This window comes from Aricia agestis, chromosome 9, assembly GCF_905147365.1.
Source record: "Aricia agestis chromosome 9, ilAriAges1.1, whole genome shotgun sequence".
NCBI classification, from domain to species: Eukaryota; Metazoa; Arthropoda; class Insecta; order Lepidoptera; family Lycaenidae; genus Aricia; species Aricia agestis.
The window spans coordinates 17,560,734-17,586,591 of record NC_056414.1 but is presented as its reverse complement, the minus strand read 5'-3'; the positions used below and the strand labels follow the sequence as shown (position 1 = coordinate 17,586,591).

The 25,858-nt window shown below is 42.5% G+C and overlaps 1 protein-coding gene across 3 annotated transcripts in view; it reads left to right on the top strand.

Annotated features, from left to right (window-relative positions):
* The window catches only part of LOC121730255 (kinesin-like protein KIF21B), a 70,410-nt gene extending 46,988 nt beyond the window's left edge, over nucleotides 1–23,422 (top strand). Inside the window, exons 4-30 of one of the 3 annotated variants that reach the window (XM_042119227.1) lie at nucleotides 301–546; nucleotides 872–1,181; nucleotides 1,505–1,663; nucleotides 1,988–2,190; nucleotides 2,470–2,706; nucleotides 3,274–3,414; nucleotides 4,480–4,624; nucleotides 5,031–5,225; nucleotides 5,672–5,871; nucleotides 6,646–6,717; nucleotides 6,973–7,053; nucleotides 7,160–7,247; nucleotides 8,227–8,456; nucleotides 9,321–9,482; nucleotides 10,268–10,410; nucleotides 10,997–11,101; nucleotides 11,366–11,518; nucleotides 12,358–12,462; nucleotides 15,576–15,708; nucleotides 16,121–16,256; nucleotides 16,468–16,654; nucleotides 16,942–17,073; nucleotides 19,090–19,232; nucleotides 19,580–19,728; nucleotides 19,934–20,136; nucleotides 20,790–20,845; nucleotides 22,739–22,801. In XM_042119227.1, coding sequence (XP_041975161.1) covers nucleotides 301–546; nucleotides 872–1,181; nucleotides 1,505–1,663; nucleotides 1,988–2,190; nucleotides 2,470–2,706; nucleotides 3,274–3,414; nucleotides 4,480–4,624; nucleotides 5,031–5,225; nucleotides 5,672–5,871; nucleotides 6,646–6,717; nucleotides 6,973–7,053; nucleotides 7,160–7,247; nucleotides 8,227–8,456; nucleotides 9,321–9,482; nucleotides 10,268–10,410; nucleotides 10,997–11,101; nucleotides 11,366–11,518; nucleotides 12,358–12,462; nucleotides 15,576–15,708; nucleotides 16,121–16,256; nucleotides 16,468–16,654; nucleotides 16,942–17,073; nucleotides 19,090–19,232; nucleotides 19,580–19,728; nucleotides 19,934–20,136; nucleotides 20,790–20,829 — 4,098 coding nt within the window. In that variant the 3' untranslated portion in view covers nucleotides 20,830–20,845; nucleotides 22,739–22,801. Of the gene's footprint in view, nucleotides 1–300; nucleotides 547–871; nucleotides 1,182–1,504; nucleotides 1,664–1,987; nucleotides 2,191–2,469; nucleotides 2,707–3,273; nucleotides 3,415–4,479; nucleotides 4,625–5,030; nucleotides 5,226–5,671; nucleotides 5,872–6,645; nucleotides 6,718–6,972; nucleotides 7,054–7,159; nucleotides 7,248–8,226; nucleotides 8,457–9,320; nucleotides 9,483–10,267; nucleotides 10,411–10,996; nucleotides 11,102–11,365; nucleotides 11,519–12,357; nucleotides 12,463–15,575; nucleotides 15,709–16,120; nucleotides 16,257–16,467; nucleotides 16,655–16,941; nucleotides 17,074–19,089; nucleotides 19,233–19,579; nucleotides 19,729–19,933; nucleotides 20,137–20,789; nucleotides 21,044–22,738 lie in introns of those variants that run through there. The other 2 variants (XM_042119225.1, XM_042119226.1) reach the window with 2 other exon arrangements.
* Nucleotides 23,423–25,858: the final 2,436 nt, after the last annotated feature.

Below are 25,858 nucleotides of genomic sequence, written 5' to 3'. Positions count from 1 at the left end.
CGTAAACCTGTTCCAGTATTTTTTGTAGTTTGTACTACATACAGTACTACATGCACTGACCGATATACGCCTATTGCTTCTTAATACTATGATACATTTTTCCATCTTTTTGGTAAAAATTAAAAAAGGTGGAAAAATTACGCCAATGTGTTTGTGCGTTTCATTCAGACGGACTAGTATAAAGAGCCGGTTGGAAGCAGCTGACATAGAGCAACACGACAGCTGCTGAGTGCAGTCGAGATCCAACCTGTACCTTTAGGACGGTCTTTCATATTAACATGGTATTTCTCATCGTTCCAGACGGGGTCCGGCAAGACCTACACGATGGGCAGCGGGTGGGAGGGCGAGGGGGAGGTGGGGGAGGACCGGCGGGGCATCATCCCGCGTGCCATCCGCGACCTGTTCGCCGGCGCCGACGCCCGCGCCGATGAGGCCCGCGCGCACGGCCATCTGCCCCCCGAGTTCTCCGTCCAGGCGCAGTTCATAGAGCTCTACAACGAGGATATAGTCGATCTGCTCGACCCCGCCAAAGATCCCGTCGCTAAGGTTGGTGGAAGATGGGTTTTTTAGGGGAGCAAACGAGCGAGCACCTGATGGAAAACATCTACCGTCGCTGGACACTCGCAACGTCAGAAGGTGCAGATTATGTATTGAAATCAAGTTGAAGGAGCTAGTGCCCGCCAGCATGGGTAATCTCTGCTTCTAATCGACTACCGATAATGCTAAATAGGAAAAGGAAATTTATCATACTTTTTAACCCCCGACAAAAAAAAGGGGTGTTATACCTGAAAACACTATAAGCTAATGACATAAATTCCTTCATGCTTCGCACCCTAATATTAGCTTTTAACTTTTATGTCAATGATTTCAGGGTAACCTCCGTATAACGGAGGACGGATGCGGCGGCGTGCGCGTAGTCGGTGCGTCCATGCGTGCGGTGCGCGGCGTCGCTGAGGCCCTAGCCGCGCTACGAGCGGGCGCTCTCGCTCGCACCACCGCCGCCACCAATATGAACTCGACGTCGTCTCGCTCGCACGCCGTGTTCACGCTGCTGCTGCGCACGCGCCGCCTGGCCACGGACCAGGACGAGCGCGAAGAGGACGCGCCCGAGCAGTACGAGACGCTCACCGCGAAATTCCATTTTGTGGATCTGGCGGGCTCCGAGCGACTCAAACGGACCGGTAGGTCGACAGATTGTGGTGTTCAGTTGGCCAAATATTGAGGAGTACTGTCATTAGCGAGTTGATGACTATAATACTGATGATACTACCCAAGCTTCATTATAATATTATGTAGGCTGCGTTGTAATAAAATCCATAATATTCGTTCTGGTGCCATGACAAAGATCGCAGGAAGTGCAGACTGCAGTACATGTCGCCAGTGAGTCGACTCACAATATATAAGCGGTTTTCATCCTGCCTTGATTAAAAGTTACACTTGAGACGTCCACAGCCTAGAGTAGCCCAGAGTTAACGAAGAGAATGACTTGAGCTTTCTTGTATAGGTGCGACGGGCGAAAGGGCGCGCGAGGGCATCTCCATCAACTGCGGGCTGCTGGCGCTGGGCAACGTGATCTCGGCGCTAGGTGACAAGTCGCGCAAGGTGCTGCACGTCCCCTACCGGGACTCTAAGCTCACGCGCCTGCTGCAGGACTCGCTTGGTGGTGAGTGATCTTAAATAAAAATAAAAAATAAGAAAATAAAGAATCCAGTAGGCCGACTTCAAACAAACTGAAGAATCGGTGCCGGTCCTCTGTAAGCATGTTACGAACGGCTGAACAAAGCAGAATCACGGTGCGCGCCGGCCGTTATAATAACACAAACTACGACCTATGTCAAACGTGAAACGTATCGAGAAAACTTGTCGACCTACGGGTTCGTTTTGTCTATTGTGCTCAGACTTTTTAAGATCATTAGCATAAGCAGCCGATTCAAAAAAAAATTGACTACCTTACATTGAGTTCGAGCCTGATCATGATGATGTTTAGGCAACAGTAACACGGTGATGATAGCGTGCGTGTCGCCGAGCGACCGCGACTTCATGGAGACGCTGAACACGCTGAAGTACGCGAACCGCGCGCGGAACATCCGCAACCGGTGCGTCGTCAACCAGGACCTCACCTCGCGCACCATCAGCCAGCTGCGCCGCGAGCTCGCGCGCCTGCAGCTCGAACTGGCCGAGTACAAGCAGGTACCATACAATTATTAATGATGACAGATTCAAGAGCCGGTTCAATCTATAACTCTTGTATGCATACAAACATAAACTAGTCATTATTTATCTCGCAAAAAAAATGCCACATCATTAAAACGATGAATTAACATGACAATCGCAAAATAAAACTCAGTTTCTGAAGTAAACGTATAAGATGGTCGAGATCACAAAATATTGCGCGACACTGTCATGATTTCGAACAGGAGTTTTACTTGTGACACGTTACACCTTGTACAGGCGTTTTTTTTTATCTAGGGCAAGCGCGTGGTGTCGGAAAACGGGGAGGAGGGATGGAGCGACGTGGTGCAGGAGAACGCGATTCTCAGCGCGGAGGCGGAGGCGCTGCGGCGGCGCGTGCGCGCCATGCAGGGTACCATCGAGCAGCTAAGCGCACGCAACAGCGAGCTGCTTGCCGAGCGCGCGCTCGCCAACTGGGCGCCGCGCGACTCCGCCCCGGATGCCAGCGACTGCTCGCTTACTACGCTCGTGCAGGTTTGTTTAGGAGCTATATATATAGCTATAGATGGCAGCACTCGTATTGTAGCACACATAATCAGCTTTAAGCTTCAGATTAATGACGACGGATAACAGTTATAGGCGAAGCTACAGGAGGCAGCACTTGTTTAGTATGAAATCATTTTAAGCTTCTGATTAATGACGTCAGTAAGCGAGGCTACAGGTGGCAGCACTTATCTAGTGAATAATCAACTTTAAGATTCTATAATACACCAGTATACGAGGCTACAGGTGGTAGCACTTGTTTAGTATATAATGATTTTAAGCTTCAGATTAATGACGCCAGTTAGCAAGGCTACAAATGGCAGCACTTGTCTAGTTAATAATCAACTTATACACAGCGGCAAACGAATATGATCGTTACCATGCTAATGGACTTTTCATCGTTGATTCATAAGCAGTTGACGAACCTACGACTTTTGGTCGGATTATATCAATTCAACGATAGCTGCGCTCATTCGGCTGGGTTTGACACAACGCAACTAAAATACGTAGGTTCGCCATCTACCTATGAATCTACTTACAGTACCTACTTCTGTACAGGGCTACGTGTCGGAGATCGAGGAGCTGCGAGCCCAGCTGCTGGAGGCGCAGGCGCTGTACGAGGGCTGCCGGCGGCGCGCGGCGCGACACGACCCGGACCCCGACGCCATACTGACTGATGCCAAGCGCGAGCTGTACAAGGTAGGGAATAAAAGTACCTTAGTCTCTATACTCACGCTAATTAATAATTACTCATCTTTAAACGCCATTTCAAGCCATAATGTTAGCAAATTCATGCAATTTTCTAACATTACTTGTATATATACATAATTTGCTTGTATGATGGTGGTGTTTGCACGTTTTTGCATTTTAGTGTAGGCATGGGCAGTGTGGGAGGTGCTGTAACGCATGCCAATGCGTACACTCATTTATTTATTAAACATTCTCACAACTATCATTACAGACTAATATCCAATTCGATAGCGTAGTAAATAGATTATTGAATTAATTCATGTATAACATATGACCGATAGTGTCACTTTTGTGAACTCACTCAAAGGACATATGAATAAGTCCAACTTGTTGTTGACTTTGTTAAGTATTCGGATTGCTTCTACAATGGGGGCGTATTTTAATAAGTTCGTGCCTTTGGATGGCGGCTTCAAATACCTTTGCTGACGTCGAAAGGATCGCAACCGGCCTATAAGACTCGACTCTGGTTTCGTCTCCTCCTTTATGTATAGGTACAACGCGGGACATTTTCCACCTATCGGAAAGTACGAGCTACCTAAACATAAATTAAATATATGCGTCATCGGCTTCGCTATCACCGTCCGGCAGTCTCTTATTATAAATGCTGGAATGCCATCCAGGCCGGCCGACTGTTTCGGTTTTAGAAGCTTGAGGGCTGTGCTCACCTCCTTTAGTGTGAGGGACGGCAGGTGTACGCGCGAGGTGCCGCCGCCGCCCGCCGCGACGGCCTCGTCCACACTTAGTTTCGCCTTCGTTTTATTAAACACCGAATAAAAATAATCAGCGAATTCATACGCACATTGCTGACTAGACAACTCCTCCCCATTACTTGCAGATTGAGGTTTATTTCGCGGAATTTTGCTAAAATAATATACTTGATTTTAAACTATTGATTTTCGCAAAGTAATCGCCTGATTCTATTAATAGAAGACGAATAAAAATAAAAAAACACAATGATACAAATACTCGTATGATTTGATTATAATAATTCTTATTGATTGTATGTATACTTAGGAGAAGGAGTTGCTGGCGCGCAGCATGGGGGAACTGGAGTTCCGCAAGGTGTCAGAGAGCGGCGAGATCGGCGAGCGAGAGCGCGCGGAGGGCGAGAGCGACGCCTCCGAGCCCTCCGACAGCGAGGAAGACGAGGAGGTCAAGGGTGAGTGGGACAACTATTATAGCCTCAACAGCTTATTCTAGACTGGTGTTTGAACTAGAAGTCAGTCTACTTCACGACACCGACCTCATTATGTAACTTTGATGAATATGAACTTCGTTGCTCATGGTCACAATTTTGACGTTTGAACTTTCTAGAAGTTAAACTCAAAAGTTTTAAAAAGTATACACTTCAAAATAATGACATTACAAGTTTTTAAATTGGTTTTAAATAGTTCAAGCATCAAAATTGTTATCGTAAGCAATCAAGTTCTTCATCAAAGTTACTGTTTTGCAATTACGCACGTTGGCACAATCCATTTTTACCCGACTGTGCGAGATGTAGGTACCGCAGGTATGTACGTATGTATCTATAAATGCATATGACTATTGACTGACCAATGTTTCAGGTCAGCGGCTCCTGTCGGCGCAGCTGGCGGCACTCAGCGAGGACATCGACACGAAGGCGCGGCTGGTGGAGCAGCTGGAGGCGTCGCAGCGGCGGCTGGCGGCGGTGCGCGCGCATTACGAGGCGCGCCTGCAGCACCTGCACGACCAGATCCGCGCCACCGGCGAAGAGCGCGACCGCGTGCTCGCCAATATCGGTACGCCACGCCCCCCACTCGAAATGTATACGCCAGTTTCGATAGTGAAGTTAATTGATACTTAATTGGATATAACGCATCGCTAAGTGTCTGGCTTGTGTGCGTTATGTCAATTCCCAAACATTTTTGACATCGAACTAAGAACTCGGTTTATTCGAACACCTCAAGATTAGCCAGACATCTGGCGAAGCGTTAGCTCGATGTAGCGTCCTTACAATGCCTATGGCTACATCATGTTAGAACTTAGAACTATATGGGTATGGGTATAATCTTTATAATGTTCATGTATTATTTTGTATTACTAGTTATGTATTTATATTATATTTAATGCGGCTATGGTTATGCGTACCGGACCCAACGTTTTGATTCTGAGATACTTTGTTACTAGAACACAACTCTCGGATTTAATCCATGACTCATGAGCTAACCGTTCCGTGTATCACCAGCGTCGCAGCCATCGGCGCCGACGGAGAAGCTAAAGCGCGTGCGGGAGGAGTACGAGCGGCGAGTGAGCGAGATGGCGCGCGAGCTACGGCGGCTGCAGGGCGCGCAGCGGGAGCACGCGCGACTGCAGCGCTCGCAGCAGCAGGCCGCGCAGCAGCTGCACGCACTGCGCAACGAGCTGCAGAACCTCAAGCGGGACAAGGTACGAGCGAAATAGATATATCATAACGTTGTCGAGCATGTTGCATTACGTGTTGCGGTGCGGTACGGGACAAGGTGCAAGCGAGATAGATATATCATAACGTTGTCGAGCATGTTGCATTACGTGTTGCGGTGCGGTACGGGACAAGGTGCAAGCGAGATAGATATATTGTAACGTCGTCGAGCATGTTGCATTACGTGTTGCGGTGCGGTACGGGACAAGGTGCAAGCGAGATAGATATATTGTAACGTCGTCGAGCATGTTGCATTACGTGTTACGGTGCGGTACGGGACAAGGTGCAAGCGAGATAGATATATTTTAACGATATCTGCTTGACGTGTTGCGATGGCGCCGATGGGGTTTTCAAAAACACATTCCTCGCAACGCAGCCCCGGTAGAAAAGCACGAATCCGCTTACGAAATAGAAAATGTCGCGGAACATTAATAAAAGTAGCGGCATAAAGAATCAGACGCCCTCGGTGCAAGATTTTTATTTACCTTGTTAGCTTCATCGGATTTTTCACTTGCACACATCCACTATTTAGACCAACGTTTCTATTCGAATTTCCACAGCCCAATACGGCACAATTAGGCATTTTTAGAATTCCAATTGACGTCCGTCCGTAACGGTGGAGCGCAGACTAAAGAACAGACTTTCGACAGATTGAAATTGCTCATCGTTTGGGAACGCGATGGCACGCGAAGTACAGACACATGCGGAATCTAATCTTGATATATTATATCTGTGACCATAATAGTTTTCTTTTCTTTTAGGTGAAATTAGTACAAAGAATGCGAACGGAGTCGAAGCGACACGCCCAGGCCGAAGCCGCGCGGGCTAAAGAGGTCAGTCTACTTTTATTCCGATTATTCATGCCTGGCCTTTAGCCAAGACGTTTTCTTTGTCGTTTCTTTATAGAATCGTCAATCAAAATGTATGATATTGACACAAGCGTTCAATAATCTGAACTTGACGTTCGAATCACGTCATGTCAATTCCATGCATTTGGATCGTCGATTCTATAAGTAGCGATAAAGAAAACGTATTGACTAGGGACTTTGTTTGCCTTTGAATTTTCTAAATATTTACGCGTGTTTTAGGTAGCACAACTGCGTAAGGAATCTCGGAAGAATGCCAATTTGATCAGGTCTTTGGAAGCTGAAACTAAATTAAAAGAGCAGGTATGTTAATTACAATTGTATGTTTGCAGGAATACCATTTATTTCGTAAAAATATGTCCTTTATGTTTATTTTAATCTTGCTTTAATTTGGAATTTGTCATGTTAGGTATTAAAACGCAAGCAAGAGGAGGTATCGTTGCTGCGGCGTGGACACCGCGACAAGTTGAGCAGCCGCGCGGCGGGCAGACTAAATGGTAATAACTAGTCTATTAATATGAAATAATTATTATTTCATATTAATAATATCTTTTGTAATTAGTTTCTAGTTTAAGCTATGTCTTGATTATACGAAACTCATCCAGCCAAAATATAAGAAAAACAAGATTGCCAGTCTACCAAAATAACATACTCAAGTGTGTGATTTTGTTTCGTGTGTCTTGTCTACTGCTCATGTAAAATGAAACTGTCATTTTTTTATTATTAGATACAAGGGATAACGTTTTAGTACGCAATAAATATTTTTGTGTCATATTTCAAAACTTACGTATACATTGCTGATTTCCATTGATTGTGGCTAAGATCTCTTACAGACGAATGACGAAAATCAATGAAAAAAAATCCAACGACTGCCGTTGACGCGTGCTGTCGACAAGTGCCGTTCGTCTGTAAGAAGCCTTAGGTTGGGTTGCACCAGAGGCGTGTTTAAAGTTAAAGTTATGGTCAAAGTTATGGTTATAGTTAAGGTTAATTTAACTCTAACCTTAACTACAGAATTTGACAGAAGACGTTGCTGGTCCGACAAGGCTTTATAAGAACGTGGGCGGGGGCGCTGCTGGTAAAGGAGAACTTTCAAAAATGGCGTTTTTGTATGATGACAGCGTTAGTTCCTTTTTTCACCACGTGCATTTAAAGCCTTGTCGTGCTCTATGGTTATGGTTAAATATGGCGTCTTGATGGCGTCCATTTTTAACTTTAACCAAAGATTTGACATTTTGCATTGTAGTTAAAGTTATAGTTAAAGTTACAGTTATATTTAAATAAGTTGGTGCAACCCACCCTTAGTGCATACTATCGGGTAATTTGCTCCGAGCTGTCGAATCCGAACTGTCAAATTGAATGCTCATTTAAAGCACATCGAGGAGTTACAATTATTTATCGGCTCACTGTCTTATCAAGTTATCTCAAAAGAGTATACTTGTGCAAGTTACATTTACACGCATCGTTTATGTCCAGGCGAGCGTGGTGCGCGTCGAGCGCGCGCGGTGTGGTCGCGTCTCGCGTCGTGGGTGTCGCGGGCGGCGGCGGCGCGCAGCACGCTCGCGGAGCTGGAGGCGGCGCTCGAGCGGCAGCTGGCGCAGCGGGAGGCGGCCGCGCGCGCCCCGCCCACGCCCGACAACGACGCGCTGCGGGCGTACCTGCGCGACGCCATCGCCGACACGCAGGCGCAGATTATACAGATCGAGGTAATAAAAATCTGTGAAATATCTGTAATAGTAACTGTACGGTTCACTGACACGTACATTAAACTTGTACGGCTCGGTTTGACATTGAGCCGGCACGTACATTGAACCGGCACGTTTGCTTACTCATCATTTAAACTTGTACGGCTCGTTATGATATTGACCGGCACGTTTGAACTTGTATAAATTAATATAAATTTACTATTTTATAATATAAATTTACGACGAAATATAGCAGGGCTATAGCTGAGCAATAGCAGAGCATTATCAAGCATCAAGAGCGTATCATTTAACACCTATCATCAGTATTAGCATCTCTATCAACATCAGCACCTCTATCAGTATCAGCATCATCACTATCATCCAGCATCCATCAATTGTAGGAGACAACCCCTACAGTAACTGTTAGATTTTACGAGTATGTTTGGTGATTAATTATTATTTTCAATTTTACTGAAATGAAGCGTCCATAGATATTATTATTATATTATTTTATTTAGTAAACAAACAGTTGCTTACATTTGCTTGAACTAAATACAATTTACTTAAAAAAGAATTGTAACAAAAAAAATCAGCATTTCCATTCTTGTCAGTTATTATCCTTGAAACTACATATTTTGTTAACATTCACCCGTTGTGAAGCGGTTAAAATGTCACTCAATAACGAGAGCACCAAATATCGTGCCTACTCGCTTGCTTCTTGTGTGTGCACAAATCGGAGCTTCATTTTTATAACATAAAATCGAAATACAAAACACTTACAACTGCTGTTCGTACGTTATTGCTGTGGTATTAAAGTTCAATATTTATTGGCGAATGTCTAAAAGTTCGTAAAGCTTACAGGGTAAAATCGGGTATATATTGCAGGAGGAGAACGACGAGAACTCTCTGTCTCGCGTGCTGGAGGCGGTGGAGGGGGAGGCGGGGCGGTTCGCGCTCGAGCGGCTCGCGGCGCTCACGCTGCAGTACGCGCTCGACGCCGCCAGGCACCACAAGGCGCTGAGCGACACAAGGGCGCAGCTCGCTGAGGTACGATGGACGAATGAACAAAGACAATTGTGCAGCCACATATCATTATCATACATTTTATATATTACACGTACGATACATTTTCGACGAGCGATAGGTTTTCACCTAATTCAAACATACTGCTATCGAGCTGTTAAAGCGTAACTACATATAACATCTCTGGGCAGGGGCGCCAAAATACCAACTGCTCCCTCTGGATCGTATCCAACGAAGGGCTGCTCGAATTGTTGACTGCCATAGTGTTTCAAACAGCTTGGACCCCCTGGAATTACGCCGAGATGTAGCTTCACTCTGCATCCTCTATCGGTTGTATCACGGGGAGTGCTCTGAGGAATTATTCGGAATCATACCACCTGCAAATTTTCGCTATCGTCCCACGCGAAAAACATACCATCCTCATCACCTTGATGAGTGGCAGTCTTCCACAGTGCGTTTTTCGCCTAACTTTCTGCCGCGCACTGTAAAACTCTGGAATGAACTGTCACCAGCAGCATTTCCGGACCGATACGACCTGAAAACCTTCAAGAAAAGAGCGTATTCCCTCTTAAAAGGCCGGCAACGCACCTGCAGCTCTTCTGATGTTGCGAGTGTCCATGGGCGACGGTAGTTGCTTACTATCAGGTGACCCGTTTGCTCGTTTGCCCCCTTATTTTAAAACATAAGATTGTGTCAGTTTATGCAAAGAACATTGCACCTTATTTTTTTATTACATACATTCCACCAGATTTATTGGTTGTTCCCGCGATATGTGAAGCTTTGGACTTCAACGATGGTGTTTTTATCAGGTGGAGGAGCGATCGGCACGGACGGCAAGCGCGCTGCGGGCGGCGGAGGACCAAAACCTGAACACGTGGCCGGGGCCGCTGGCGGCGCTGCTGGCGCACGTCTCCTCCGGCACCTCCACGCGCTCCGTCTCGCCCGTCGACCCGTGAGTGACGAGTGACAGAGATAGATATAGTGCACGACCTCCACACGTGGCTGGGATTCTGGTGGCGCTGCTGGCGTACGTCTCCTCTGGCACCTTCACTCGCTCCGTCTTGCCCGTCGACCAGGAGTGACAGAGACAGGTATAGTGTACGACCTCCACACGTGGCCGGATCCGCTGGTGGCGCTGCTGGTACGCCAGCCTGTTCCGGCACCTTTTGCTTCGTCTCGCCCGTCGATCTGTGAGTAACCGAGACAGATATAGTGCTCTCTCAGCAGCTATCATTCGATATTACGTGTCGGGAAAATAAAATAGTTTCCTACTTTACTATATTTTACGACTTATAACGGCGCGTTCAAACGTGCGTGTTTTCTGCTATGTGTTTAGGAAAAAACGCGAGCTGAATCCGCGCGTGCGGAAACGCGCACGTCTGAACGCGCCCTAAACCTTTTAACTAATAAATAAAGCTTTTTAAAATACTTATGCTCAGTTTCTGAGGTTTTTAGAGAAGTTTATGCTGTCACTAGCGCGAGCAAATAGTCTCAAGAATCCAGAAACAATATTTATGTTTTAATATAAAAAATTACAGCGCCATGCTGGAGTCGCGGCCGCCGGTGGTGGGGCGGCGCGAGTCGCACACTGCGCCCGCGTCGCCGCCAGACGACAACAGAAATTCGCCATTCCAACGAAACACGTATGTTAACCTGCCAACATACTTGCATCATCACATGACACACCCCCTGTTGAAATTATTATAAAAACATTGTTTATATACAGTCTCAAGCTAACAAATCGGAGACAGTTTTTACAGAACGTTTAAACTGTATCCTATGTCCTTTTTTGGGACTCAAACTCTCCATACCAAATTTACCAAAATCGGTTTAGCGGTGTGGGTGAAGAGGTAACAGACAGGCAGACAGACAGACTTTCGCATTTATAATATTATTATGAATTGCAGCGGTCGACGTGGGTCGGTGCGGTTGCGCGACCTGGGCGTGTACGGCGCGGACGAGAGCGGGCGCGAGGACCCCATGACGCAGTCGCTGTTGGAGCCGCAGTCGCCGCGCCCCGCCCCCCTGTCGCGCGTGCCCAGCGCGCCCGGCAGCCTCAGGTAAGAGCGCTTACAGACGAACGGCACGTGTCGGCGGCACGTGTCGGCGGCAGTCGGCGGCACGTGTCAGCGGCAGTCGACGGCAGCCGTCGACAGTTTATCACGCTTGCAGCTGTTGTGAGGTACCGCGTAAAGGTAAGCTATGGTCACAACTGGAGGCCTACCACCACCTCTACTAAGCGACACCGTTTGACAGATAAGCAACATTACTTTAACGTCAAGCTAGCGATCTTAAAAAAGTTGATATTTCACAGCGGATTTAACAATGTTTTGCATTTTTTACTGTTTTTTAGTAAAATTATATTTAAAAAGTGAGTACGGTAATGTTATTGTAATCTTACAACAAAGTGTTCTGGAAACATGATAGTTTTAGGAAAGGTCGTAGTAGGACCCCTGCAAGCGTCATAAACTGTCAACGGCTGCCATCGGCTGCCGCCAACACGTGCCGTTCGTCTGTTAGAAGCCGCTACATTTATACCGAAACCCAGTGGTTTGTGTAGCGGCCGAGCAGCAAAAAAACGTTTTCTGCGGAACCTGCGGGGACCTTCCCCGGGACTCAAACTATCTCGATATCAAATTTCAGCAAAATCAATTTAGTCGTTTGAGCTTGAAGAGGTAACAGATGGACAGACAGACTGACTTTCGCATTTGTAATGTTCAATTTAATTTTCAATTTCAATTTCTTTATTTGCAAAATGTGAGTTAGTACTTAAAGATGTTAGTAGATTTCACAATGGTATCATCACATTTGCCCAACTGGGCATGCAAATGTTTAGCTTATAAACTACAATACGAGTATAATGTCAATGTTATAGTGTGTATTTAATTATTCGTTACAGAGGTCTGGTGCCCGCGAGCGGGACGATGTCGCCGCTGTCGCTGCGGCGCGCGCCAGAGAGTCCGCGCCTCGTGCGCCGCCAGATTAGCCAGACCAAACCCTCCTTGTACGTATACACACTGACTACTGGGGAACTGGTCGTTAGCCAAGACGTTTATAGAACCGCCGATCAAAATATAGAAACTCGATAACACCCGCAACTCCGTCGCGCCAAAATTCGATTATCGCGCGCGAACCATACATTTTCCGGGATAAAAAGTATCCTATGTCCTTTCCCGAGATTCAAACTAATATCTATACCTCAGCAGAATCGGTTCAGCGGCTTAGGCGTGGAGACGTAACAAATAGACAGACAGACAGATGTAACATAGACAGACACACTTTCGCATTTTTTATGTTAGTATGGATTAACATTTAAAGCGTTCGATACTATCGTAGACATTCGTCTCGTGTTATGTCGATTCAATACATTTTGGTCGGCGTTTCTATAAAGAAGCAATAAAGAAAACGTCTTGGCTCTAGTCCATGTGATTCGCTAGTTTAAGGACACTTATGATCCTAATATTTGGCAATAAGATTGTAGATTCTGTCCACCACTTTTCGACTTTGTTGCCTGGTAATAAATCATATATTATTATACAGACCCAATTTAACTAGCGAAGACCGTTTTGACCAAGATTAATTCTCATCGATACGGCTAGTTTGGCTTTTAAGCGTTATTACCTAGTAAAAATGCTAAAAGTGGTACACGAAATGCGCCGTATCTAGTTTACAACGAAGAAAAAGTTTACTTATTTTATTCTGATACATTTTTAATAAATCATATGTGCTATACATGATTTAATAAAATATTTGTATATTCTTTGGTATGTTTAGTGCAAGTTATTGAAGCTATGCGAGTAGTTGCCCGATTTGCATGAAAGCTTGGTACATGTGTGTTTGTTACTCACTAAACATTTAACATCCAAATGTTTCTTAGCGGGTTGTTTTGTTAGTTTTACTATTCACATTTTAGCACCTCGCTTATAACTCTTGTAAGTAAACTACACTGTATATAAAAACGTTAAAATGTTTTGTCTCCGTGCGTCCAGCGTCTTCACTTTATTAAACGAGGACAAAACAAGCATATTGTTTCGATAGACGTTTCATATATAGTGTATTTTTTTATTAGAAAAGGGGGCAGTTAAATATATGGAGGATCAAGAGTACTGTAGACTCAGGGTAGAGTACTGTAAGAGTAGTACTACACCTGGTCGCTGCTCGCCAATTCTTTGAGCTGGAATAGCCTAGGCCACGCTCCCGCGTTCTATCCATGACGTATTGAATCGTATTATGAATTTTTGCTACGTGAATTCTCGAACGTTCTCTACGGAGTGGAAGGCGGGTAGTGGGCACAGCTGACATCTTGTATTGCTTGCAGCCTCCTCACCGACCTCAATATCGTGGAGGACTGAAGACGCCGGCGCCATCTAGAAAATACCTAATGATCCTGTGATAACACTATAACCTTCCCTATTATCTCCTACTAGTCACTAACGTTGACAGCTCGCGGCGGCCATTTTGAATTTGACGTATCGACAAGATGGCCGCTGTTTGTATGTACATATATTAGAAATCTAAACAAATCCCTATTTATGACTAACTTTTGCTTTTAAAATATTCCTCTGACGTTAAAAATAAAGTCAGTATTGCGTAAATTCTGAGCGTATTCTATCTTCTATGATAATATACTTAGTTAATATTGTATATCCACCATAATATCCGCTATTATTAACTTTTCAGTAAATCACTAAATAAATTTAAGGCAAACAATCTTACAAGCAAAGTTATTAATTTTGAGTCAGATATAGCTGTATATGTTATTTAGTAGTTATTTATAATACTAACTTTAAACACTTGCATGTGCTTATTGCACGTATTACTTCATGTATCTATGTAAATACCAAATATCGTTTTTAAAGAAACAGAAAGAAGTAATTTTAAAAGTCTTATTACCTTTTAAAGTCAGTAAATACTTATCCGAAATATAATCAGCATTATGCATTAAGAGCATGTAAAAATATTTATATACTAATCAACTTTGTAGTATAAGCCTTAACTTAAAATGTGAGTTGTAGTAAAATGTAGGATTAATAAAGATTCAGTAGTAATTTTGTGTTTGCTTGCATCCCAGCATAACTTTTTAGCACATTCTGCACATATTTTGTCCTTTATAATTTGTGATCTATATTCTACATAAATGTTTATAATATTTTAGGCAAAATACGAAATATAATAAACTTTAATAAGTTTTTAGCGGCTAAAATATACCTTGTCTTATCAGTTTTTATCACGAAATCTGTTATACAATCAATAATCACATCTAACATCTTTAGTCCAACGCCGCAATGTAAAATCTTATGTAGGAAATTATTGAAAGGAATTTTATGAAACACACACAATCAAAATTGTGTATGGACACAGTGTGTAAGTATCAAAAATGTTGTTTTCAAAATCATAACCACGTACCATTGAAATCATAAGCCATCTTCATGTAACTTTATTGAATAAAAACGTGTGTTTGACTGCTAATATTATATGTGCTTGTGTGTAGTTATGAAATCATAAATCACAATGTAGCTAGCTGCTCGATTTTATAATATATGTGTATACAGCTTTATATTTTCGTTTTTGTCCGTTAACTCAATAAATTTATACATACTAATTTTTATGTGATTAATCCTAGCTGCTCTAAATTTTTATAAAACTTTTTATATAGTTATATTATTATTAAAATTCAAATACATTTTCGAGAAGAAAACCATGTTCATTAAAGTAACAATCATTGAATTAAATTTGTACAGCTCAGTAATTCTCTAATACCAAATAATTTTGTTAATTTTAAAATATTATTTGTTAACTAAAAAAATAATTATTGAGAAGGTATAGGATAAATGTAGAAGTTATCATCGGCTCTAAACAATTTAGACAATGGAAACAATTTTGAAGTAAACTCTTAGCAACAAAAAGTATTAATTTTTATATTATTGTTTCACAAACTTACTTCAAAGTATAACGTTGAACATAATTACGTAAATTAATATCCAATTGAAAACTAATTACTCTCCATGTCTCTGATACTTAATAATTCCAATTTACTCCTTTCCAGTTAAAAACCCTTCTCAGTAATTATTATTTGTCGTAAACATTTTACGTGTGTTAACGTGACGTACGTTGCAGGGACGCAAGCGAGGCCACGCCCCCCGCGTCGCCGTCCGCGGTGCGACGCGCGCGCGACGACGACGTGTTCTTGCGACTCACCGGCGCCGCCACGGACCACGCGCAGGGCACCGTCAAAGAGATTACCGCCAAGGTCTGACGTGCTGCAAACGTAGCAAATATTTACAGTGAGAGAGCAATAAAAATGGAGTGGACCGACTGGACTGGATCTAAGCAATAGATTCGCAGAATCCGAAATCTTATATAAATCATACATAAATATCTTATAAGAACTAATTACAATTTTAACGCACCGCATTTCCTTTTGATGGTCTATTGCTATATGACTTCCATATTACAAGTTTAACTATTAGCTTGGTATTAGACAATGTGATGTATACTGGTTATGTACATACTTATATTGTCGTATATTATTATGTGTTTGAGTTAAAAATTTGAATTGAAAAATGTGTCAGACAAAGACATGCAGATCTTGTATATTCGCTGTAAAATTTGTTTTACTCATTACTACACATGCATTTCTCACGTCCAGTGTTTCATTCCAGCGTGCGAGCGTGGGTGGAAGCGGGGGTGGGGGCGGTGCAGGGACGTGGCTGCAGTGCACGCACGTGGCAGAGGGACACGTGGGCGCGGCGCTGTCGCTCGCCGCCACTGCCGACTTGCTGTATAGCGGTGGCGTCGGTTGGTATTCTGGGATTGCCACCTGTGTATTTTTTTGTCCATTAAATTTTGCAGTAAATAATAAGCTGCGCTGACAGCTCCGTTGTGAAACCTAAAAGTCTAAATTATTTAAGTCAAAATAATGTTTAAAAATCTAACAAGTTAAATAATAAACCAACGATTATTTCATTTTTGTTAACAATTAAAACTGTGTATGTAAACGTGTTGTCAGACCGCACGGTGCGCGGCTGGGACGTTAGCGCGGGTCGGGAGGCGTGGCGCGCGTGGGGCGGGGCGGCGGTGGGCGCGCTCGCGGCGGGTGCGGGCGCGGCGCACGACTCCCGACTCGTGCTGGCCGCAGCCGGCCCCGCTGTGAAACTGTTCGACACGAGGACGAACGGCCCGCAAGCGGTGTTATGGTAAGTAGACTGAGTATCAACTAAACTTCTAAGCTTAAAGTTTTAAACTTTACCTACGTCACATCGTTAACTTGTGATAATAGGGATTTTTACATGGTAGTGATTTTTCTTACAATAATCTATTTCTAGCCACAATAAATACTACATCTTCCGCATTCTTATTTCTAGCAGGAATCTCGACTGACAAACTTAACGATTTCAACTCTTCGTTCTCGTGTGGCTTTTGTCTTCTTCATTTCCTAGTATCGTAATAATTTTTAAAATTTGACCGACTTTAATACCGCCAGGTCGTCGGGTGCGTCGGGTGCGAACGCGGGCGTGAAGGGAGGGGAGACGGCGATCACGGCGCTGGCGCTGGCCCCGCCCCACCGCCTCTACACCGCCGCGGCCGACAAGCTGCGACTGTGGGATCTGCGAATGTGAGTACTCTTGCGTATATAGTACTCACATTCGCTATTGCGTATATAATACATTGTAGATCATATAATTATATAATCGATAGAAGTGCGATATATGATCTACAATGCCAGCGTATGTTCGTTCTACAAATATTTAGGATGGTTTTAGAGTCATGCTGTCACCTGGACCAGAGCAGGGACAATAAAAAGATAAGAGAGAGAAATAAAAAAGAGAATTAAACAATTTAACAAATTTATATAAAAGAAAAAGAGAAGAGAAACCTAGTTAGTCGGAGAGCGGGTAACGCGGGTACGAAGCCTAGCCTCAGTCTATTTCGCGGTTCTTTTAATTCACGGGTAGGGACACTACACTTATCTTGGGATCAGACAGCGACTTGGGGGACTCCAGCTCCTCAGGTCTCCGTGAGCTTCCAGACAGGCGTAGGGTCGACGGCCAGCTGTTGGTGCTGAGATGTTTGGGATCCCGTCGGTGGCAGCTAGTTCAGTGTGTGGTAGGTGCGTCAATCAGACGGCATGAGCAGCACGTGGTCGGCTCCAGGCGACCAAACTCTGCTGCAAGATAGCAGTGGTCCGGACAGGGAAGTAGCAGCCGGAATAGGGCAGCCAGGATAGAGCAGATGTCCAGCCGTAAAGTAGCACAGTTGTCCGGGACAGAGCAGCCAGGATAGAGCAGGGCAAAGTTGACCGGGACAGAACACGTGGTCCGGACGGAGCAGGGCAAAGTAGTCCGGGACAGAGCACCCCGATAACGGGGGTCAAAGACTCCTACATTTTGATGGAGTAAAAAAAAAGGACGAGCGAGGAAATCCGCGGCTTTTTATACTGCCGTCCATTGAGGTACTAATTACTATAGACTGGAGAGAGCCTTATATCGGTGTATATGCGTCAAAAGCGTGTAATGTTATGTCCTACTTACTAGGACATAACAAAGGAGTCGGTCTGCATATTTCATGTAATAAAAGTGTTAATAAAGGTTTTTAGTGAACATTTAATGCTAGATATTGTTGAGTTTCGTGGTTCCGCTAAATAATAAACCATAAGAATGGTCAAAGAATGCCTCAAACACATGAATTTAACATTAAATACGTAAGTTTTGAACGACGTTTTTTGGGTTTTTCAATCGGTACGTCGTACGTATCGGTAAGCTTACAAAAAAGCTAAAAAGATAATTTATAAGTTTATTCATCCCTTATTCGTGCTATATAAGGCATTAGTGCCTAAAATGTCACATCAATTCATAATTTGGCTATAAAAATTGCATAGCTTTTTACGTGTGTTTACTGATTCTCATCACTTGAACTATAGTTAGTCGATATCATAAACTAATTGACTTTCTTACCTGTATCATAATGTGCTTCGAAATAATCGACAAATAGAAATATTCAAGAAAATAAACGCACACTACTTGTATGAAAATAAGCACAAAATGGCCACGCGATGACGGGCTAAGACTACATCTATAATATATACTTCATCTATGCTGCCATCGGACTGTATTTTTTTTTCCTGTCACGTTGACAGGGCTAAGGAATATATCTGGAGGGCTCGTTAAGCAAAAAAAAGGTACTTCATTACAATTTTTCAAATAAAATTAAAAAAAACTACATTAAGCTACTTTGTAAATTTAAATAGGTAAGTAGAATTAAATCAATTGAAATAAAGTTATTTCAAAAAAAGGTAAGGAGTAAACAAAACAAACAGTAAGTGCCGTTTTAGTTCCGCACTATATCAAGAGATGGCGCACAGAGTATTGATTTAGCTTCTTGATTACAAGAACAGCTGATAAATAACAGATAAGAACAGCTGGAAAAGGAGAAGGAGATATTAGTAATTTTTAAGTAGCTACGCTACAATGCAGGTCTCAAACTTAGATTACCATACAAAACTGATTCGTAAACTTACCTATTAACGCTTAGGGTCAGCTCCCACTGTAACGTGAATCGTGATGCATACTCACTGGTCGCTTAGACCTACATAGATAGAAGGACTATATAATGAATGTATTCCGTGTTTTAGGCTGGAGTGTCTATACAAGACGTGGTCGGGTCACGCGGCGGCGGTGATGTGCCTGGCGCGCGAGGCACTCGACTCCGGCGACCGACTGGCCACGGGCTCGCGCGACCACTGCGTGCGCGTCATAGACCTGCACCACGCCAGCGGTGCGTACTGTACGCATGAGTGTGCACGCAACACAATAGCGATAAAGCCGGCTTTGTGCTCACCCTGAGTTTTTGGACTTCTTATCCAAACTAATATTATAAATGCGACAATGTATCTGTCTGTCTGTTAACTCTTCACGCCTAAACCGTTGAATCGATATTGCTGAAATTTGGTATGGAGACCTTTGTGTCCCGGAAAACGACATAGGATATTTTTTATCTGGAAAAAATGTACGGTTCCTGCGCGATAAACGAATTTAGGTGTAACAGAGGGGCCAGTCATCTAGAAAATACATAAAACTAAAAATATTTGTTTATTTATTTATATCTAAATGTAACAATTCCAGGCGGGTGCGAGGTGCAGGGTCGTCGTCAGCTGGAGCCGCCGCACTACGACGGCGTGCAGGCGCTGCTGCTGCGCGGCGCCGCGCTCTACTCCGCCTCGCGCGACTCCAGCCTCAAGTGCTGGTCGCTCGACGACAACTCGCTCGCCCACGTACGTACTATCGAATCTCGCTAATAAAACTGTCTAAATTAGCGCTTGCGATGCGATATGTCAAATACCTTTTTTTGACATCTAGCTATCGAAACTGGCAGATGTTTTTAAGTAGCCTAGTTATTGACAGGACAGTCGTGTCTTGTTTTGTTAAATATTATTTACCAATCGTGTTCACGTGCATTCATAACATGTGTACTTCCAGAGCGTGATGAACGCGCACAAGGGGTGGGTGACGGGCGTGGTGGGCGTGGGCGGGGTCGTGGTGAGCTGCGGGCGCGACGCGGCGCTGCGGGCGTGGACGCCGGCGCTGCGACCCGCCGCGCCCCCCGCCCCCGCGCCGGACCCGCCCGCCGCACTCGCCGCCGCTCCGCCCCACGCCCCGCCCGCTGTTTACACCGCTGGCAGGTGAGAGATGTAGCCATCCTTTTCTAATGCGTCCAACTCCTGCGAATAAACTACGCAACCCCCTGTTACAAATGGTAACGCAGATAATGAAGTCACAGCGCGATTTGAACAGTTAATTATAACAGCGTAGATTTTACCATCGAAGAAATGTGTTTACAGGCGGACCTTTGAAAAAAGATGTTCTTGCCAAGTACGGCAAAAATATATGCATCAAAATTTCATACAGGTTGTGCGTACCATAATGAAACATAACTCAACAAAATTTTGTTAACATCCATGTGACGTTAATTTTATAATGTGACGACGGTACGATCATGTTCCAAATTGTTTTGGATTCATTATCCATACATTGTGTTCCAATCAAAAAACGAACATTATAACCATTACTAAATTGGTTTAAGTGTAAAGGTGGCCTTTACATCTTTACGGCACGTGACTGTCAACAAAAAATTTAATAAAATGCCACTTTATGAACTAGGCTATAGCCTATAGGTTACTTTTTACTCTACGCCAGTACAAAGCAGTGACGTCATCAGTAGAAAATGAAACCTATGGCCTAGTTCATGAAGTGGCATTTTATTTGAATTTGTGTCGGTCGCGATCGCGTGCCGCGAGGATCGGAAAGACACCTCAAGGGTGTGTGACTGTTGCAGCGGCGGCGAGGTGCGAGTGTGGCGAGTGTACGCGCCGTGAGCGCCGCGCCGACACGGTACACGCGACTTCCACCCTTACACCTGCAGACATAAGCATGTTTTTCGTTTATCCGCAAGCAGAGTAGCGCAGGCGCGGACGTCAATGTAAAATATAGACTCGGCTGACAATAAACGCAGTGAAGCATATTCGATCTTATTACCTAGCAATAAAGTCAAAATACGCCGGATCTATTTATTAGTCATTGGTTTTTTAGCAAGAATGTTTTAAAAAAATTGCTTGTATTGATCTAGATCATTGTCATCTTGTCATATTACATATGAGTCTTTCATTAGTATTCACTGATCCATAAAATCCAGAAACCGAATGAAATAAAACAAAAGTAGCTATAAGTAACTTTAGCTTTATTATCTCAATTTAATGAATACTTTTTCATCTATACGTGTTATCATCGCTTAATATCGTCATGTATTAAAAAATAATATTTTAGTTATTATGTTTTCAAAGAATATTTTTAGGAATAGCTTATTTTAAATTAGTATAAGTCCGCGCCTGATCATCTTCCATTATCTACGTTCTCGCACTTTTCGCATACGGCTCCAGCTAGCCGTCTCTAAGCTTTAGCTCTGTCGCAGCTGCAGATACAGATATGTACCGGCCGGGCCTGGAGCACGGAGATATTCGTTACCTACCGCTACTTGTCTCTTTCACTCTCGCACGTTTTCACAGCTGTGTGACATGAGAGTGCTAGCAATATACACGAGTGTAAAAGATAAGTAGCGATAAGTCAACCGCAACAGTACAGTGCTCGCAAAGTGATAATGCGAATAAAAATGTTCGTTAGAAAAACACCGCTTTGCAGCGACTGGCCACGTCGGCTTCGGTGAGTTATAGCACTAATTGACGGACCGGCGACACTTTACTTCTATTTCCTTTGAACAAGGTGCAGAATGCAAGTGCATTGTTTGGGGCTCTTACGTTTCATAGATTCGGCTCTTTTCGTGATTACGACAATTAGCGAAGATTTGCATGCGCATTATTAATTTGGGAGTACTGTACTTTTGCTATACTGTGGTAGCATTTACGCGTTCTATTTATATCTTTATATTTATCTTTAATTGGTTTTTAAAAAAATATACTACAAAGGTAAGTCTCAATAGCTTCTGTATCTGCAGCTGTATGAGGTTCTGGAGTGCGCTGTGAGGTCTTCGGTAAGTACGGCGCGCGCCGCCGCCGCTTCACTGTCACTAACCCGCCCGACACTAGTGACGTCACTACTGTGACACAGTGTGAAGGAGCGAGATAGGCGTTTAAATTTAAAATAGTGTGTCAATAAAATTTATAGTCCTTAGTTTGTATTTGCGCACCATTTATTTATCACTTTTTTGTGCATTTATTATAAAAAAGTGAATCTAAATACAGCGTATAATTAGCTCAATTTGGGCGACCCTTATCTGTCTTTTTCTCGCTTCCTCCAACAACATTGCATCACTTACGTGGGCATATTATGACGTCACAGCTTTTATAAAACGTATTCATGATACATTGTCACTAACACCGTTATATTTTCGTATTGAACTACTAACCCTCGTTCAATTTTTAACAATTTTCGCTTTTGTTGTATTTAATTTTGGATTTCTCACGAGTTTTCTGTGCTTAAGTTTTAACCACTATACGTTGTATTAATTAGAAATACGATGTGCTTGTAGAGTACAAAATAGACGGTGATTCTAGAGCTACTACACCCATGTTTAATGTGGTGTTTTACTTTCAAGCTATTACTTTTCATAATATAAACTCTCTTGCTAATAATATTTACGCAACGTACAAGTACAAGTAGACCTTGTAATTTTTTATTCAGTAGCGAGGTGTATTTTATTCAAATTGGGAAACAACGTCTAAATACTGAAAATTTTGCCGTTTACTAAAATATATTTGCAATCGTTTTCAGCAACGGTCGTGTACGTTGGTGGCGTGTACGTGCGGCACGGTGACCGCTAGAGGGCGGCGCACGCGCCCGCTCACCCGCACGCGCTGCTGCGTATACGCCCGCCAGCTCGCCTGCACGTACGCCCACCCGCTCGCCTGCGTGTACGCCCGCACGCTCGCCAGCGTGTACGCCCGCAACTTCACCCGCACGCACGCCGCCCGCCAGACCGGTTTGGAGGTGACGCACGTCGCTGTAATGACTGAAGTTTACGTTGACTTGAACTGTAATGGCGTTTTTTCAGATGTTTCTCTAAGATTGGGATTTTGTTCACAATGATCACTCGATATGAACAAATAGGTTTTATTTAACCCACGGACTCGAGTCAATAGAACTAGTCGTGGGATAGTAAATAAAAAACATGAATATAAGTAACTTAAAAACTTAGGAAGTAGGTCTTAAAAACTATAGATCTGTTACTGACGTAGACGATGATACAAGTAAACTTAGTATAACAAAATTAACTTAGCTAAATGAACTTCAGAACTCCGTATGATTTCTGATCGAACTACGCTAAATAAAATAGTGATAATATACGAAATATTTGAAGTGTAACTTCTTGCCTTGTCGTTACAATAATTATAAGACTTCAAATCCCAATCTCTTGTAAATCAAAAAGACAATTTGATTTTTTTATTCTTAATATTTATGTAACTATATAATTTTTAGTGGAATGTTGTATAATATCAAAGAACAGAATTATTCAAAATTAAGATAATAATGATCTGAATAACTAGAAATATTGTCAAGATGGTATACTATTAACACATAAAGTAGCTATAGACAAGTAAGACTTTAATTAAAGAATTATAGAACTGCAGTTATTATCTAAGAAGGCAGTTGACATATGAGGGTAGAATTTTATTTTTATTATCCTTCGAGTCTGATTGAGAATATGAAATCTGCACTCAAGGTGCTTATTTTCGTTACAGATATGCTAAGAAAAACTGAGTGAGGTTTGGTTAACGAACTGATTTTTTTTTCGAAAGAAAACCTATCATGCAAAGACAATTCAGTCACCCAGTCCCAGACTTAAACCTAAAGGTAGCTGTAAGAACACATAGTCAATACAGGATTGCAGCCTTAGATTAGTGTAAAGTAAGAAAATATATAATCTTATCTAATAATGTTGCTAAAGCGGTTTATACTTTACTTTCGTAGGTCCGAAGTACGGTGTGAAATTAGGTGCTAGAGACCTAGACTATAATAACCCTCCCTGAGTTCACATAATTCACTTACCATCTTACTAATAAAAAATAGACAAACCCTCTTAAGGTAAAGACCGCACTAGAGCGCCACGACACGGCGCGACACTTCACTGAGAACGAACGTTTTACAAACGTGAATCTGACGTTTTACAAACGTGAATCTGGCGTTTTACAAATGTGAATCTGGCGTTTGACAAATGTGAATCTGACGTTTTACAAACGTCTCTACAATGGAAGTGAAGTGTCGCGCCGTCTCAGTCGCTCTACTCTCTAGTGTGGTCTTACCTTTACTGATAACAATATTTACGCAGCGTATAATGGTCATCACATATTACACCAACCCCACTCATAGAATGGCATTGAATTCTCAGCTTTATGTTGTGTTAATTAGGAGTTAATTTACTAACAAGCGAACAACTAGTTGACGACTCGTCGTCAACGCGGTGTGAGTAAGGCAAATTTTGTTCGTATGTCCTAACAATATAGCTTACATTTCCATGCCATGCTGAGAGTTGGATTGGCGTCGAGTCGGTGTAATATGCGATAACAATAAGTATTCAAGGTCCGCTGTGTTTTCTGTCACGTGACTTTTTCAATGTATCAGGCAAAGACAAAAAGACCTTGTCGTTAGTTATAGGTTGCGTACATATTTTAAATTAGTTAGAGGGGCGTGTTTCGTCTTATAAAAGGTAGTATCGTTTAAATATGCCTTGCTCTTTTTTTTTTATTCAGTGTACTAATCTATAAAAAAAAAGTGTAAAGTGGATAACCTAAATCCAGTTACAGTCAAAGTTTATGCATGTGTCATTATTACGACTACTGTACGCACACAATAGCAATCGTCAGTATTATTTATGGATAAAGTCGGGTCTCCGGATAGAGAAAAATTTTGTCACTGATCTACATTTTCTTGTCTTTTTTTTTTTCACACGGAAACAAAAGTATTGGTACAGTAAAAAACAACAGCTCCATCTATTTTCTGACATAGATGATATTTCAGTAAAACATTACATACAATTTTATATTTTTGGTTTTGTTATGATATTTTGTTTGATAATTTTAATGGATTTATACAGTAAAGCCTTTTTATTTATTTTTGTGAGAAAGGCGCTATGCGGTGTTAGAGTGACTGATATTATAAACTGATGTCCCCATAGGAAGCTGTGATCTACAAACACATATTTTTGTACATTCCTGAGCTACGGGTAGATTATAAATAGTATTTGTATATTCGCATAGACGAGGCTTTATTTTTAATTGTTTTCAACGTAAACGTAGATCTGTCACCTTACAAGTTTGCCTTGAGGAGAAAGTTAGAAAAATATACGTGACTAAAAGTAAAATTGTAATCGGGCACGGCGAACGAAAATTGATAGAAAGAGACAGTTACATCTCATATTTCATTTCACTCTTTTTATCATAATATCTATTAGTTTTAATTGCTTGATCTACGCAAATCGCAGCGAACATCGTCGGCAGAAATGTAGCGGCCAGACCTGCGTTCACATAATATTTTATACGCAATGAATCACAATTAGAAAATCAATCTAGTGTAATCCTATAGATTAAGTGATAAGTTTGCTTACTTGTATATTTTGTTTTGTTGAGTAAATTAACTAACATATTTTAGTGCTTTTTACACGATAACCATGCATTAATCCAAATAACATAGGGCTATGAATACGATAAAATGATTTTATGAATGTTTAATTTTTAAATATTTTATATTAGTGTGATGTACGTTCAGTATTTTATTTAGAGACAGATTACTATTTTAATGTTTTATTATTATCAATTTGGTTGCTTTGAAAAATATTTATATTATAAAATCATTAAAACTATGAAAATTAACGATTAAAGATCTCACTAAATTTTT